The following is a 16,312-nucleotide window of genomic DNA, read 5'->3' on the forward strand; positions in this document are numbered from 1 at the left end:
TGATGATTCACACAAGGGATAATATGAAACCTATGGGACCTGAAGAACCTCCATTGTCAAATGATGGAATCATTCCAACAAACTAGTGGATCCACCGTTTTGTGGCCTTGGGCTGGATTCCACTGATTCTAGTAATGCACATGAAAGAAGACAATAATAATGAAATCATAATGGAGGTTGTTGACCTTTTCTTGTCACCAACTTAGAAAACAGAGCTTCAATTATATCTTCAGCTAGACTAGGATTTTTCTGCACTATGTTCATAGTTGCCCTCTAACTATATCTGCAGCAAATTTACAGATCAATTTCACAACCTTATCTCAGATGTAAGTTTATATGGAGAATCAAGTTCCAAAAACCAGAATCTCCATGGAAGTTTGAGGGGAGACTGGAAATCATAGGATTTCAGTAGCCTACATACATTATCTATTGCCAATTTCATTTAACTAGATGTTAGCACATCGGTCTGCTAGTGTAGTGATGATGCACATGGATGATCACTGAAGCATCACAGCTTCATGTGACCAGAAATCTTATCATTCAGCATCAGTCGAAAAATTTTGATGCAGAATGTCATAATAAAAATCCATGAAGTACTGAACGAATAGAGAAACAGAAGTCTTAGTTTGTGAAAAAAGGAAATTCCAATTTTTCCCTCTACATTCATTAGAAGGGCATGAGGAAATTTAAATATGGACTAATTCACATAGGACAGAATCTTCATGGCAAGTATTTTCATCTCGATGATCCACAACAACATATTAAATATGGTTTTATCTTTTAAATTTATGCATGTATTGTAGCATCTTTCATCAGAATATATACACTATAAACCTCAGCATAGACTATTATAAGGCCCCTGTTTCAGATGAACCATTGTCCTAGATGGTAGGTACACATCTCCCATTTTTTTATTCATCCTTTGGGATAATCAGAAAGTTATTGATAGAAGCTATAAACGAAGTTTATGCCCTAAATATCATTCTTTGAAACAATGCTTCTCAACAAAATTGCATCTAGAAACCTTGCAATGGAGGTTTGATGCATATCACACTTGAAAATGGATTTAGGAACTTTCAAGAAAGCAAGAAATGGTTGACCTGAATAGCCCCTAGAAAGATGTTGGCAAACTGAAGTACAGTAGCAGCCAAAAAGCATGAGAAATTTGTAATGGTGCTAAAGTGTTTCCAATGGACTGACTGAAATTGAACGATGTATTTATTTGGCAGTACCCATCGAACCTCTATAGCATTCTGAAAGGAAGCTCCTTGAATTTTTCTCTCCCTTTGGTTGGATATTAGTGAAATAAAATATCAAGACATGATGATTGATGTTTGTTACATCTAAAATATTTTTTGTTGGATGCCAAAAATCAGAATTCATATAGGGAGGCTGAAATTATTAGGTGTATTGTCCTATATTTCAAGCCTTTTTCTCCAGTGAGATCTCAATTTAGTGGTCAACATCCACAGGAATGAGGCTTTGGAGCCTACTAGTTTGATTCTTCAACTTTACAGAGCAGCTTTCTTGCCACTGTTGTTGAGCACCAAACAAACAGACTATATAATGTTCTACAGCTTCTGATCCTTGAAAATGGAAAGGGCAACATGGCATGCAGCAACCATAAGATCCTTCTGGATCCAAGAAGACAAGCGGTGCCTTTCATGTACCAGTTGATATTTGAGTCGCCGCTTGCCATAAAGCGTACGCAGAAGTTAAGAAGCTGAAGCAACATGAATTCTACAACATGCAGAATGTTTGAATTTTACGGTTTTTTTCTTAAAGTGATCATATAGGATATTTAACTCAATGCCTTTTACTTTTTCCAGATTGGAAGATACTCTAAAGAAATTTTCAGAAATTATAGAACAACTATCATCCAAAAGAGAAGAACTAGACTTCAGGTAACATGGTCTGCTTCTGGTTGATAACGGTCCCTTCTAAGATGGCCCTCTTTCTTTGGGGATTGTGGTCCATTTCTCAGCTAACTTTCTGTTCCCACCACTTCCCTCATTCTTCTGCAAGCATTACATTTGTGGCATATAATGTCTGACTTAATAGCTTCTAATCGACCAGTTGTACTAGAAACAGTCGATGTCAAAGAAAAATCATGTTAAAAGAACTAATCACATAGAAAAACATTGGAAGATCTAATTTACAATTAGGAAACAAAACTAGGCACGAGTTGTTTTAAGATTTTAAATCCAAGTTGATGTGCTTTATAGTCTAATTTCATTTTGATAAGAAAGTTGTTCCTGGGCAAGAATCAGTTTAAGCTGAAAACTCATGAATCAATCTGACTAAATCAATGATCCGGGATTGGAACATATATATGCAGTCACTCTAATTTAGCAGACAGAGAAACATTTTATTTCTGGAACAATACCTAAACTGATAACTCATGCAGTTCCTTGGACTCTAAAGTTACATCTTTCAAAAGTATGTTAGATCAAAAGCTTAGACAAACATAAACAGAAAGATAGAGATCACCTGAGCTCAGGATGGTAAGAACAGAGTCCCACATGCAACTTGTATAATCCCCTGAACAAGAGCAGTAATGTTGTCATTGATAAAAATGAGAAGAAAATGATTTAAACCTGAGAACTTGTATCAAGCAAACTTGTTGGTGCAAGGTCACTTTTCTCAGAATCCAGTTCTGCGAAAACATTACTCCATATAAACAGTAGTTCCAGCAAAGACATGTTCCAGCAAAACCTCTTCCTCGAGTGACTCCCATGACCAAATAATAGAACACATACTGCACCATTAAATTGTCACCTACCAGAATTTATTAAGGAAGAAAGAGCAGTGGGCCAACTACGAAGAGATCCAAAGATTTTCCTCCTCAGGGCATTGTAGATGACAGCAGAAAGGAGATCTGAAGACTGCATGTACTGGGAAAGGAGGAATATATTTACCAATACCCTAACAACTACGATGATATTTCTTGTGCTTGTTATTCCTTCACAGTATCCTCTGCTACTTTAGCCATCACTCTCCGCTGCCTCTGTCACTCGCTTTGTCTCCACACGGCCACCATGTGACCTTTTGTGCCCATTCTTCACTTCCTTCCGTGTCAAGATGAGGTGGTTCGGCTTCCACTAGAAAGTCTCCACACACTCCCACCGCTGCTTCCTCGCCTTCTCTCTTGCCGTGTTCCATACATGTATACGAGTCTCACTGCATCTCCCAGTCTCCTCTCCTCACTCTCTTCTTTCCCAAAACCCAAACTTTAGATCTCGCAGACCTTCAAATGGCTTCTCTCTTCTCTTCCACCACCATTGTGATCCTGCTGCTCTTCCTCAATGTTAGCCTCACCATTTCAGCCTCCACCACCACCACCAGCTCTCCTTCAAAGTCACCGAAGACTCAACCTTTGGGCGAAAAATCCATCATTGACACCGGAGAAAAGGGGGGAAAGGTTCAGAGTCCCACTGCACTCAAGAAAAAGCCAATCTTGGCAACCAAAAACCAGACCAAACTCTTGAAGCCCAAGAAAGCCAACTCCACCACAGCTGCTGCCACCGTCGCCACTGGATCGAAAACCAGCAACAGCACCATCAAGATTAAGCTGGGTAAAAGCCTCAATGCTACCCTGAAAGCTTCAAATTCCACCAAGCTTCTCAAAACCATCAAGCCTATCAAGTCCAACTCCACCAAATCCTCCAAAGATAATCTCAAATCTCCCAATTCTACATCCAATTCGACCAAGCCCTCCAAAAAATCTGCTTTTGATCCGCCCATTGCCAAGAACAAGACCACATCCACTTCCAAAGCGACGAAGCCGCAGCAACCCACCAAGCCACCCCCGGCGAAGAACCCTACCAAGCCCAAGGCGAAGCCGGAGGAATCGACAACCTGGATGGAGGGCGATGACGACGTCGACGACACAGATCTCATTTCCGATTTCCGGGATCTCCCTTCCCGCCTGCTCCCGGACCTCGAGCGCCTCTCCACCACCTCCAAGGCCTACATCTCCGCCGCCAACCGCGGCATAGCCGAAGGCGTCAAGCCTTACGTAGGCAAGAGCTTCGCCCCCAAAGTTGCCGCCGTGCTCTCCTCGATCTTCCTCGCGCTCCCCCTGCTCCTGCTCACCCTCCTCTTCCGCCGCTTCCGGGACTACCTCTCCCTCCACCGCCTCCTTCTCTTCATCCAGGCCTACCTCGCCATCTACTTCGCCACCCTCGCCGTGACCGCCCTGGCGACAGGGCTGGAGCCCCTGCGGTTCTTCTACACCACCTCACCAGCTTCCTACACCTGGACGCAGGCAGCGCAGACGTTGGGCTACCTGCTGTACCTGGTGCTGCAGCTGGTCGACCTAGTGTCGGTGTTCTCCGGGGGCAAGGACGCCGGCGGGAGCGGCGCGTCGGCGCGAGCGCTCGCCCTGGCGCAAATGGTGATCGGCCTGGCGGTGGGGATGCACTACTACGCGGCCGTGTTCCACCGGGCGGTGAGCGGGGAGGCGCCGCGGGCGAACTGGCGCGTGCACGGCGTCTACGCCGCGTGTTTCCTCGTGATTTGCGCGTGCGCGCGTGCGGAGAGGCGGAAGAAGGCCTACTACGAAGGGGGCGAAGATGGGAAGAAAAGCTAAGTTTCGGGCCCATACTGGGAAGCGGATTCCAGGGGCGTAACGGGAAGACGCGATGGTGAGACATGAATTGGTAATTCTTTTCTACTATTTATCTTCGTGTCGTAGTTTACATGTTATCGACTACATCGGGCTACGTAATCAAGCGTAATAAAGGGAGGGGTAGATTGGGAAGAGAAACACAGGTTCACTGTACAAGACAAGACTTGTTACAAGTGTTCCATTGTGTCCTTGGAAGCCTCAAGCAATCCACACAAAAAGTGCTATTATTATGTCTCTACTGAAACATTAGAGTAATTATTAGTGCATTATTGTATGTTTATAAGAGGAGGATTTGAGGGGTTTTAAGGGGAAACTAAGTAGCTTAATTTCCTCTCCAAAGTAGCACAATATTCTATATATTTAAAATATTAATTTGAGCATATCCACTTAAAATATTAATTTACCTTCTCAATCCTTAGAATAGGTGAAATCGAGTATCCTAATTCTTTTATCTATCTAGCAGAGGAGTTCTGCACAAGTTCAAAGACCCTTCGAAAATAATGAAAGACAGTCAAATCCTCACCAACGGTGATCCGTGTTACTGAGAGTAGATTGTCCGCTTCATTTCACAACGAAATGTCAATTGAAAGCGAAAGTGATGTGAACCTACTTGGAGATAATTCATCCAAAATGAAGACTATATATATATATATATATATATATATATATATATATATATATATATATATATATATATATATATATATATATATATAAATATAATATTATGTGGCATTGGGAAAATAATATCGATGCCACCGTCACTTTGAATTGGCGCTCACCGACACAAAAGAGCAAAGCCATCAATGTTTGAGCCACCGAACTGTCCGTCACGTGTTTTCACTACCGACCAAAGAACTACGAAACAAAAACAATTTGTTTTAGAAAATCGAAACTAAAAACAATGCATCACAACAAAAATTAAGAAATTTGAATTACTATTATTATTATTATTATTAGTATCACTTAAGCAATTAAACGTGGGTTCGATGATTGTTTTGGTTTCGAATCGATTCAAAATTTTAAATTAAAATTATTATAATTTAAATTCATAATGCTCACCAGTTACCATATAATTATTTGTTTTCTTTTTTTTATTGGTTCGATCCGAATTATATTTTCATTAAGTCATTGACTTGATTCACTTTAAATCAACTTTACAGTAAAAGCTCCCCATTTATGGCTTGCTGTTGTCAATTACTTGGAACTCTTCAAGCAATAAAGTCATCATTCACGATAAATGCTTTCTGCAATCAGAGAAACATCCTCTCGTAGCTTTCACAGAAACTGTTTCAGAAAGTGTTTTTTCTTTTGCCTGGAAATTAGAATTAAGAGTGTTTTCAGGTTGCCACCGGTGCGGTCTCTCCACCTGAGGCCGGCGAGCAAGCATCGGATTCCTTCACCCGATCTCTTCCATCGCTTGCATGCTTTGTACTGTGAGCAGGAAAAGAAAAGTTACTCTTCCGATCGCTGGGAAAACGCGAGCTGTGAGGCACTCTGCTTCCGGCATCAAACTCACAGCAAAACCTCCGATCCATTGGGACCATTTCGCATGCCGGACAGCCATATGCTTCGATGCTGCCGCTACTGCGTCTTCTAAATTTGTGACAGCTAAATTCCATGTATTTAAAGCTGTCAAGTCACCTCACTCTCACAGATCACAATGAACTCGACATCATTCCACTGCGTGTTGGATTCTATAGTTATTGGCATATAAAAAGGGATAAGAAAAGAAAGAGAATATTATTAGGAAATTATAAATGCATGAGTTTAGTGGTGAAGAGGGATTAATGAGAGTACACATGGAATAATTAGGTTAAGATTTATTGAGTCAAATTCCCTATTTCCGATCTTGACAGGGATTTGACATGTTAATAACCGTTGGTCTACTTGTCTCGGTCGAATCACCAAACAGGGTTAGAAGAGTATTCCCATTGGTCGACCGCGTTGGACCCCTCCAAGGCTGTAAATTGGGGCCTACCGACCTCGTGCCATGCGACACGAGGTGACGATTCAAGCGCCAACCCGGCCCCACCCCTACGGTGGTGTGGTCCCCGCGCACTCGGTGCGTGGGTCTCGTTGGGCGGACGCGTCGGATCTGTGAAGAGGCGGTGGTGATTCGGCCCGACAGAGAAGCGGTGTGGCGTTGCACCGCTCTTTTGGAAGGTGCCCGAGAAAAAGATCCCATGGATTTGCAGTCCATGTACGAAGGGAGCAGCTGTCAATATCCTCGCACTGCACTTGGATGTCTCCTCCCGTTGTCTTGTGATGAAGATGAAAAGAGAATGAGAGAGAGAAGAGAGAGAGAGGGGGCGCTGAAAGCTAAGAGTTGAAAGCCTTCGATTGTCAGATTCTCCCACCTCCGCTCCATTCCTCACTCGTCGTTTCTAGTGCTTGCTGTCTGCTTTCTGAGATGTATTTCCTCATTATTTTCTGTTAATTTGGCTTCTTCGACCGCGCCCAGGCCGACCCTCTCCGTGCCGTTGGTTTGACGGTGTTTCTTCGGGCATCAGCTTCTCTCGGAGGTATTTAAGTCGGCAATCCCTTTTTTAGTGTGAATTTCCCTGCTTTATTCGCAGAATATCAATAACATCGTAGGCATGATTCGATCGGTGCTCTGGGGCCATTTTTCCGAGAAAGTGCCGTCTTTTGTAGTTGTTTAAAGGTTTTTCTTTCAGTAAAGATGCTCCTTTAATGGAATCACTAGGTTTGCATTTAGGGTTTTGTTTTCTCCCCCCCCCCCCCCCCCCCCCCTTTTTGAATTAGAAAAAGATAGCTTTGTTGGAATCTTTATTACCAATGAATATGGATGTTCGGTGCGTTTTCATGCTAAATTGTGGCAAAGTAAAGAAAGGCATGTGGTTCATATCCAAGTAGGTTTATTTTGTGGTTCGTATGCAGGTCCACATCCAAGTAGCAATTGTGTGAACTCCGTTGTAGTTGGGATCAATCACTTGTTCAGATACTAATAACATTTGGTACTGGACTAATTTTTATATAACGAGAATATGAGTTAATTCAAGCAATGGAGATCAGCTTAAATGTTTGGCTCTGTGGATATCATCAATTGCGAGGCCATGATATGCTTACCATGTCAATTTTTCTTGTACAATTGCGATTTTATTCTTCAAGTTAACTCTTAAAACTTTTAATTGTCTTCTAGTTGGGATCAATAAACTCCTTTGAGATATACCACAGCGTCACTCTTTCTATAAGATGCTTAAAGGTGGTTCTCTTTATTTCTTGAAAACAAATTATTTGATTTCCCAGTATTTTACTAGTCATGTTGTGTAACTGGCTTTTATTCTATGGGAATTATTTTTGAAGGAACTGGTTGAACAATAAAACTAGCTCTGTGCTTGTTGTGAATTTCAAAGATCTATTGTTCCACTTGATGATCATACACTGTATGAGTTATCCCAGCTAAATCTTGATGCATGTAGCTATGGCACTTTTGTGGATCAGGTCTTTTTGAGGGTCGAGATATATTTCAAAAATTGAGTCAATTGGAAACTTGGAATTATAAACTTGTTCGATGCTCGTTTTGTAGTTTAAAGATCTTTTATCCTGCTTTACGATCCTATTATGTCTGATTTATTGTTTAAAACAAAATCTTGTTGCATTTAATTATGGTGCTTATGTGGATCAGGTATTTTTGAAGGTGCGGATACACTTCTGAAATCAAGTCAATCATAAACTTGAGCTGGTTCCTTTTGTCATGGATAAGATTCCACCAGACTGCCCCTACCCAGGTTGCTTCTTTTGTGTCATGAAGGAAGGCAATCCCAGCAAGCGTAGGACGAGCATCCTGAAGTTCTTCAGGGAGCTTCCATCGCAGGATGATGATGGCCAAGTTCTCCCTATAAGCGGCCTCTGGAACACTGCCATGGCTCATCCAAATGACCCAGAGTTCATTAACTTGGGAATATTTGAATGCATGGCAGCATTAATATGGAAGGGCTTAAAGAACAGGCGCTGGCTTTCACATGACCAGAACATATATATCCCATACTATGCAGCTCATATAATAGGATCCTACACAATGAATATGGAGGAATTTGCTGAAAGGGCAATTCATGCAGGCGTCATTCCTCCCTTGGTTGAGCTTTTGAGAGGTAGACTGACCTGGGTGGAACAAAGGGTAGCAGTCAGGGCACTTGGGCACCTGGCAACTTATTCTAGTACTTTTCCTGCAGTTGTAAGTCACGGAGAAGTACTTGAGCTTGCTATTCAGCTTGCATCAAGTTCTCTGGAAATTGTCTATTCTCATTTTTACCAGTCTGTGGATAGGAGAATAAGCTACCACTGTGATCTGCTTACCCGTGGTATGGGAGGTGTGGAAATGGAGTCCAGGAAGGCAGAGGAATGGGCAAGCCAGTTACAATGCTGGTCTCTTCAACTTATTAACTGCTTTGCTTTCAAGCCAGAGTTTCTGTTTGACATATGCAAGCCAGAGTTTTTAGTTAAATTACCAGGCATGTGGGGTGGTCTTGTTAATGAGAACTCACCAGCAGGTATTGGCTTGCTGCGGACAATTTGTCAACACAAGCTTGGCAGGGGTCCTGTTGCTAACTGTCCTGGTATCATCGAAGCACTATGTAACATTGCCCGATCGTCAGATGACTGGCAGTACATGGCTATTGACTGTCTTCTTTGGCTACTTCAAGACCAGAGCACTTCAAACAAGGTAATACAATAATATATGCCTTCTATTCCATAATATATCAATATTTGTTCATTGCTTGCTTGCGAAAGAAGCTGCGCACTAAAAAAAAAGGGAAAGGGGTTGCGCATAGTGGTGACTCCTTGTCTTGTACTCTTCCATGATGTGTTGTTTGATAAGTTTTCCTGTCTTCTAGCTGGTAAGAAAAGCTTGTTCAACTTCCTAGTTGGACTTGTTTATGACAAATAATGACTAGAACTAGACCTGGTAATAGATTCTTGTTAAATGCATCAGACTATGTTGGCATTGTAATTTGTGGTCCCATACCTGAGAGGTGCTCACTCCCAATATATGCATTTTGGTGAAGAAATAATGTGGTACATTATAAAATTGTCCTTGCAAAAAATAAGTTGTGGCTTGGTTTTACAGGATGGAAGCTTCAGAGACAGATGAAATGATAACTAATGAAAAGGCAGTCTTGGAATATTTATATCTTAGTTTTGTCATCAATTGAGCAATAGACATAGATTTGTTCAGCTGTTATGGTTACTCTCAGCATTTAACTTGATAGCCTCAATACCTCAATGTACATTCTAAGGACAGCTCAGTCTTTTGAAACAGTATGAATCATATGATACCGTATATGGTTTGAAAGAGGGAAAATCATTTGTGGGAGGTCTAGTTAAGTTCATTAGTTATCTTGTATTAACTATTACTAATTTCTTCACTATGATCAGATTCAGTTATCTTCTTTATTCAATGATTACAAATACTTGTAATGGTTACAAACATTTACTTATATTACAGTTCCTGAAGGATGCTATACTTCTCATTCAATAGGTAATAGATAAGGCAGCCCCAGCACTCACAGATTTAGCAGAAATTTCCACTCTTGGTGACCATAAAAGATTAGGTGATACTATTGTTAGCGTCCTTCAAGAACGTTGCCAGGCACAAGGAACGACACGTAATTATGTCAGCAGCCATACAAAAGAACAGATTGATGAGCTTTTAGGCTCCAGGCAGAGATTGAAATGGGAGAAGAGCATGCCGAAGGAGGATCTCCAAATTAAACAAGCTGCAGCACTGGTTGTAAAGCTTGAAGGAAACTCTTTATTCTCTTCAGGAGATATTTCGGGCGCTGCATCAAAATACTCTGAAGCTTTGGCATTGTGTCCGATGAAGTCCAAAAAGGAAAGAGTTGTACTGTACAGCAATAGGGCTCAGTGTCATCTTCTTTTGCAGCAGCCACTAGCAGCCATAAGTGATGCTACACGAGCTTTATGCCTTCATAACCCCCCTAATCGTCATGCGAAAAGCTTATGGAGGAGAGCCCAAGCATATGATATGCTTGGTTTAGTGAAGGAGAGCTTGTTAGATGCAATTCTTTTCATCAATGAGTGCTCTCAGTCTACTGATCCTGACCTTTCTTTAAGGCACAATAAAGTTCCTGATTATGCTGAAAGGTTGGTAAAGAAGCAGATGCATGCTGCATGGCTATTCAGAGAAGCAGCCGTAAAGCATGGGGGTATTCATACGGAGGAAGGGGCTGGAGATACTTATGGCCCAGAGGCTGATGACTCTGAGTGGGAGACGGCTAGTGAAAGTGACATAGAAAATGACGGCAGGGATGCAGACGACGATGAAGAGAATGATAACATCCGGAAAGATATGTATGACAAGTCAACTACGAAAGGTATCAAACTGATATTTAGTTAGGAACTTGGAAGAAAAATAATATACTGCATTTTGTTTTGCTAAGTTTGAGATTACTGTGTGTTTCTAGAAACAAGTTTCAGATTAACGTAAATATTGTGAAGAAGATCAAAGTTTCCTGATGTGTAATATACCAATCCTTGCAGTTTCCTTTATTAAAGTGACTCTTTTTAGTTTTACTAATTCTGCCTATATGATATGACAATTGAATATGATGTTTATTCATAAAGCATTAGTTAAATAGTTAAGTTAGAAAATAAAGGTAAGGATCTTTACTTTGGGGTATTATGGAGGATTCTTTGTTAGGTGGTTTTTATCACTTCTTATGATATTCTCAACAAAGTTGATAACATTTGTGAAATTGTTACATTTTGGTTGCTTTGGATTTATCGATTGCAGAGACTAAAAATCAGCTCATTTGACAGTGATAGTTATCTGCTTGCTTAGGTAGGATATCTAGTAGAATTTACAGAATCATGAATAAGGAATCCTTAGCATTCTTGGAAGTTGGAAGTGTGTTTGTATGCCCCATTTCTTAGTGTCAATTGACAGCTCATATCACTAAATAGTGGACAAAGACATTAGACATCATCATTCCATATCATTGAAGGGTGGACAAAGATATTAAACAAATAGTTTTGAACCTTTGCTTTTACCAGTGAAACTCAGTAATTGAAAAGGAAGACAAGATATTATGTTGTGTTGCACTGTGTGCACCAAAATCAGCTTAATTTTGCCATGTATATGTGATAATAGGACCATTTACCTATCTTCATGTGGGATCGTATGACTATGATCCACGAGTTGCTGCAGGAATCCTTTTCTCACTGGTTTCACCTGCTGTTATTCTTGTTCATTTTGGTTTATTATCATTTTTTAAAGTCATTTAGATTGTGCTTCTGAGATTGTTGTCATTGAAGTTCATTTATACTTCTCAAGCTTGCTTCTTGTGCAATGTCATATTATGGTTTTGTTTATTATTTTTACCCTTAACTTCCATTTGCTTTTTCCTACATGTTTTTGCCAATTCTACTCTTATGACTGATCTATGTATGCCTTAATTAGAAATTAATGCCCCGAGGAACAAGGAAAATGATTGTGTGGTATATTTAGTTCTTTCTCAAAATATTTTTGATGCTAAATAACTGGATGTATTAGGGGTTGTGGAAACCGTGGGAACAATTTAATAATATTTCTTAATGGAGAATAAGAACTGGCCTTTGTGACTACACATTCTTGAAGATGCTGAGTGTCAATATAACAGAATCAACTCTATAGGTTAGCTTGCCTGTACATATAGTTAAGGAAGTTGGTTCTTCATGAATGCTCATTGCAAGAGCGACTTCTCTGCCAGCAGGTATTAGGGCACAATTAATTTAACTTGAGGAGTATTATTTGCAGTATACATCACCACTACAACAATTTAACTTCTTTCTTTATTGCAGTAGATTAATTTTGTGGAGACAAGATTTAATGTCATTACCTCAGGAGTATTATTTTAACACTTTGTGCTCAGATTTTTATTAAATTTTATTGAGTCTGGAGAGCTACCAATGTCTTTGCTCTTCATGCTTTTATATTTTTTTCATTTTACTGTTGTTTCATCTGAACCATTGCAATAATTTAAGCAATTTTGTTATTCCAGAGGATCAATTTTATGGAGGTAAGATTTAATGTCAATACCTCGGAAGTTTTATGTCAACACTTTTTACTCAGATTTTTTTTATACATATTTAAGTATGAAAAACTAGCACTCCTCCAGCTTTTTACTTGAGTATTCTGCCATTATTACATTGGAACCATAGCAAAGGGCATTTGGCATGCTCTTCCCTTTGTGATGCAGCATCCTTAGACTGAATGCCTTCTTCACGATATTGTAATTGGATCTCCTGAAAACCACCAAACTTGATGTTGCAAGTTAGTTTGCATTTCTTATTCTATGTTCTAAAACACCATTCCTATTTATCAACCATAATCATGTTATTTTTTTTCTTTTAGTGGTGGCATTGGACGCCATCATTCATTGTGTTAGCATTTGTCAACTCTACAGGAAGAAAAATATAGTACTCGGATTTCCCTTGTGGAAGAGCTCTAATCGTACTTTGAACTATTTGAAACAGATTTGGTTCACGGATACAACATGCTGCTTGCAGAAGATGAGAGGTAAACTCTATGCAAGACTTGTCGGCACGAATTTAGCTTCTTGTTCAGACTTTAAAAGTGTTAATAGGTGTTTCTGCTAAGTTCTTTGGAGCGACTTTGAGGAACCTGGGCCTTGTGTGAAGGTTGAATCCAACTGTTACCCTCATCTTATTATCCACTAATGAACTGCAATATGAATCATTTCTTTTGCCGCTTGTGATGAGTTGAACAAATCCAGTGTATTTATATCTCCATGGATCAAAAAAGCTTGTAGCTTTCTATATCACATGTTTGGGTGAATTAATGCCTACTTGATGATTCGTCCATTCCCATCAACTAATGCTTTTGCTACTGTAGCACATAGCTTAAGAGTTTGAAGGAGAAGGAAAAGAAACCTTGCCTTCCGTTGACCACGCTGACCTTGCTCCATGGTCCCAGTGGCCAAAATGGGATGCCAGAGTGACCGAGCGAGCCAGAGAATGTTGTGTTGGTCTACTCAGTGACATCAAAAATAAAAAATACTATTATTTTTGGGGTCCTTATTTGTATTCGTTTGACTAAGATGGATGCCATTGTATGTATTCTACCCTTCATTGCTGCACACCATTATGTTGGATCTGTGTCAAGTTCATTGACATTTCAAACTCTGTGTGTCATCAGCTACCCTTCTTGTGCTTGCTGTTCTTGTGAACTCCTTTAGTTGGCACACGCATCCTACCATCTAAATCCAAAGTTGGGTTGAGTTTATACATGCAGACTTGATGTCTCCATCCACAATTGGTCGTCTTAGTCAAAGCTAGCCTCCCTTCTCTTTCCTCTTCCCATCATGTTGTGGGCCGTGCCGAACAAAGGAATCGAGAATGGCAGAAGCGCATATGGCTTCACCAACTCAACCACCAGTCTTTGCCTCCACTCGCGCCTTGAGGTCGTTTCACCAAAACTTGACAAGAGAGTGCGATAAGAGGCTCTTACCAAAACTTCTTATAATGCGATTGGCATTTCGCTGTGTTTGGTAGACATACTTTTCTGCAGTTGCTGCAGGGAGGATGGCAGGAGGATTCATCATCAATGGTCCAAGTCAGGATTACGGTGCAAGGCTAACAGCATCTGTGATCATCACCTGCATCATGGCGGCTTCCGGTGGCCTGATTTTTGGCTACGACATAGGGATTTCAGGTGGGTTTCGAGTTCATTCCACTTATTGCGTGAACTTATTTACTTCAGTTCGAGCGTTGCTGTTGCTGATGATGGCAGTATCTGCTGGCTTTCTTTGGATCATGATTGGTTCCTCAGGTGGTGTTACGGCCATGGAGTCATTTCTGAAGCCCTTCTTTCCCAGTGTTCTGAGGAAGATGGCCGACGCCAAGCAGGATGAGTACTGCATCTTTGACAGCGAAGTCCTCACGGCCTTCACTTCTTCCTTGTATATTGCCGGGTTGGCTGCATCGCTTGTCGCCGGCCGTTTCACAAAGGCCGTCGGACGCCAAGCGGTCATGTTGCTTGGTGGCGTCGCCTTCCTCGTCGGCGCGGCCATCAACGCCGCTGCCATGAATATCGAGATGCTCATCTTGGGCCGTATACTGCTTGGAGTTGGCGTCGGCTTCACCAATCAGGTGAGTCTGGCAATTGCTACCATCACTTAGGCTAAGTTGAAGCTTTCGAGTTCGAACCAAGATCGATGGTGTTGCACGTATTATGTGACAGGCCACGCCGGTGTACCTGGCGGAGACGGCGCCGCCGAAGTGGCGAGGGGTCTTCACCACCGGGTTCCAACTCTTTATCGCCGTCGGCGTGGTGGCGGCCGGCCTCACCAATTATGGCACCTCCCACAACTCCACCTGGGGATGGCGCCTCTCCCTCGGCCTGGCGGCCGCGCCGGCCGCCATCATTTTACTCGGTGCTCTCTTCATCCCGGACACCCCCAGCAGCCTCGTCCAGCGAGGCAAGCTCGACGACGCCCGCGCCACGCTCCGCCGCATCAGGGGCCCGGCCGCCGACGTCGAGGCAGAGCTCAAGGACATCGAGCGCTCCGTCGAGGAGGCGTCCAAGATGGAGGAGGGCGCGTTCCGGAGGATACTGCGCCGCCGGTACCGGCCGTACCTGGTGATGGCGGTGGCGATCCCGCTGTTCCAGCAGCTGACGGGGATCATCGTGATCGCCTTCTTCTCGCCCGTCCTGTTCCGGACGGTGGGGTTCGGGAGCGACACGGCTCTGATGAGCGCGGTCATCTTGGGGGCCGTCAACCTCGCGTCGATCATCGTCTCCACTTTCGTGGTCGACCGCTACGGCCGCAAGCTCCTGTTCATGGTGGGCGGAGCTCAGATGATCCTCTGCCAGGTACATTCCTCTTTCTTCTGCATCCGAAAGCACGCAGTAATCTCGTGAATCCGCACTGAAACTTGTTCCGTTGTACGTGGAGGTGTCCGTGGCCTGGATTCTTGGAGCCAAGATAGGCTCCGATGCGCAGGCCGCCTTGCCGAGGGGGTACGCGGTGGCGGTCCTGGTGCTGATGTGCGCGTACTCCGCCGGCTTCGGCTGGTCGTGGGGGCCGCTGAGCTGGATCATCCCGAGCGAGATCTTCCCAGTGGAGATCCGGTCGGCCGGACAAAGCATTAGCGTGGCCATCAACATGGGCCTCACCTTCGTGCAGACGCAGACCTTCCTCGCCATGCTGTGCCGCTTCAAGCAGGGCACTTTCGCCTTCTACGCCGGCTGGGTCGTCGTAATGACGGCGTTCGTGGCCTTGTTGCTTCCGGAGACCAAAGGGGTCCCGCTCGAGTTCATGAGCGAGCTGTGGAGGCGCCACTGGTACTGGGGCCGGTTCCTCGTCGATGAGCGGGACCACGTCGCCACACCTCACCCATGACATGACCGAGCTTAATTCTTCGTTCTTCCTCTCCTTCTCTTCGCCATCAGTCCTACGTTGCTTATAAGCAAGCTTCTGTAATGTACGTGGACGGAACCCAAACCATGACCACTGAGAGGGAAGCTTAAGCTTGTGTTCACTCTTTGCTTTCACTACATAGTTTGGGCCATAAAGCATATATGTATCCAAATTCCTTTGTCTTTGTGACTGGCCATGTAATGGAATCTAATTGCCATGTAGAATTTGAGTACTATCAGATAAGGAGGCATCACAGTTAACTACACAGTTAGGCAAT

The 16,312-nt window shown here is 42.7% G+C and overlaps 3 protein-coding genes across 3 annotated transcripts; all 3 read left to right on the forward strand.

The window, feature by feature from the left end:
* Positions 1–2,861: 2,861 nt before the first annotated feature.
* LOC103977492 (uncharacterized) lies at positions 2,862–4,864 on the forward strand. The gene has a single exon (XM_009393028.3). The coding sequence runs from the start codon at positions 3,254–3,256 to the stop codon at positions 4,589–4,591; it is 1,338 nt and encodes a 445-aa protein (XP_009391303.2). The 5' UTR covers positions 2,862–3,253; the 3' UTR covers positions 4,592–4,864.
* A 1,884-nt stretch (positions 4,865–6,748) lies between these two features.
* On the forward strand, positions 6,749–13,652 carry LOC103977493 (uncharacterized). The gene is made up of 5 exons (XM_018823860.2): positions 6,749–7,155; positions 8,280–9,317; positions 10,134–10,989; positions 13,130–13,172; positions 13,509–13,652. Exons 2-5 carry the CDS (start codon positions 8,349–8,351, stop codon positions 13,513–13,515), a joined length of 1,875 nt encoding a protein of 624 aa, XP_018679405.2. The 5' UTR covers positions 6,749–7,155; positions 8,280–8,348; the 3' UTR covers positions 13,516–13,652.
* A 404-nt stretch (positions 13,653–14,056) lies between these two features.
* LOC135632356 (sugar transport protein MST1-like) lies at positions 14,057–16,270 on the forward strand. Its single transcript, XM_065140864.1, has 4 exons — positions 14,057–14,327; positions 14,445–14,764; positions 14,856–15,488; positions 15,571–16,270. Exons 1-4 carry the CDS (start codon positions 14,198–14,200, stop codon positions 16,015–16,017), a joined length of 1,530 nt encoding a protein of 509 aa, XP_064996936.1. The 5' UTR covers positions 14,057–14,197; the 3' UTR covers positions 16,018–16,270.
* The last annotated feature ends 42 nt before the right edge of the window (positions 16,271–16,312 follow it).

This window comes from Musa acuminata, chromosome BXJ3-3, assembly GCF_036884655.1.
Source record: "Musa acuminata AAA Group cultivar baxijiao chromosome BXJ3-3, Cavendish_Baxijiao_AAA, whole genome shotgun sequence".
NCBI classification, from domain to species: domain Eukaryota; kingdom Viridiplantae; phylum Streptophyta; class Magnoliopsida; order Zingiberales; family Musaceae; genus Musa; species Musa acuminata.

Bases quoted from the DNA above. Each gene is read 5' to 3' on its own strand.
- LOC103977493 (XM_018823860.2), top strand. From the start codon at position 8,349: ATGGATAAGATTCCACCAGACTGCCCCTACCCAGGTTGCTTCTTTTGT. The intron at 9,318-10,133 runs GTAATACAATAA...CTCATTCAATAG, and splicing joins ACCAGAGCACTTCAAACAAG to GTAATAGATAAGGCAGCCCC. The intron at 10,990-13,129 runs GTATCAAACTGA...TATTTGAAACAG, and splicing joins TGACAAGTCAACTACGAAAG to ATTTGGTTCACGGATACAAC.
- LOC135632356 (XM_065140864.1), top strand. From the start codon at position 14,198: ATGGCAGGAGGATTCATCATCAATGGTCCAAGTCAGGATTACGGTGCA. The intron at 14,328-14,444 runs GTGGGTTTCGAG...TTGGTTCCTCAG, and splicing joins CTACGACATAGGGATTTCAG to GTGGTGTTACGGCCATGGAG. The intron at 15,489-15,570 runs GTACATTCCTCT...TTGTACGTGGAG, and splicing joins CTCAGATGATCCTCTGCCAG to GTGTCCGTGGCCTGGATTCT.
- LOC103977492 (XM_009393028.3), top strand. From the start codon at position 3,254: ATGGCTTCTCTCTTCTCTTCCACCACCATTGTGATCCTGCTGCTCTTC.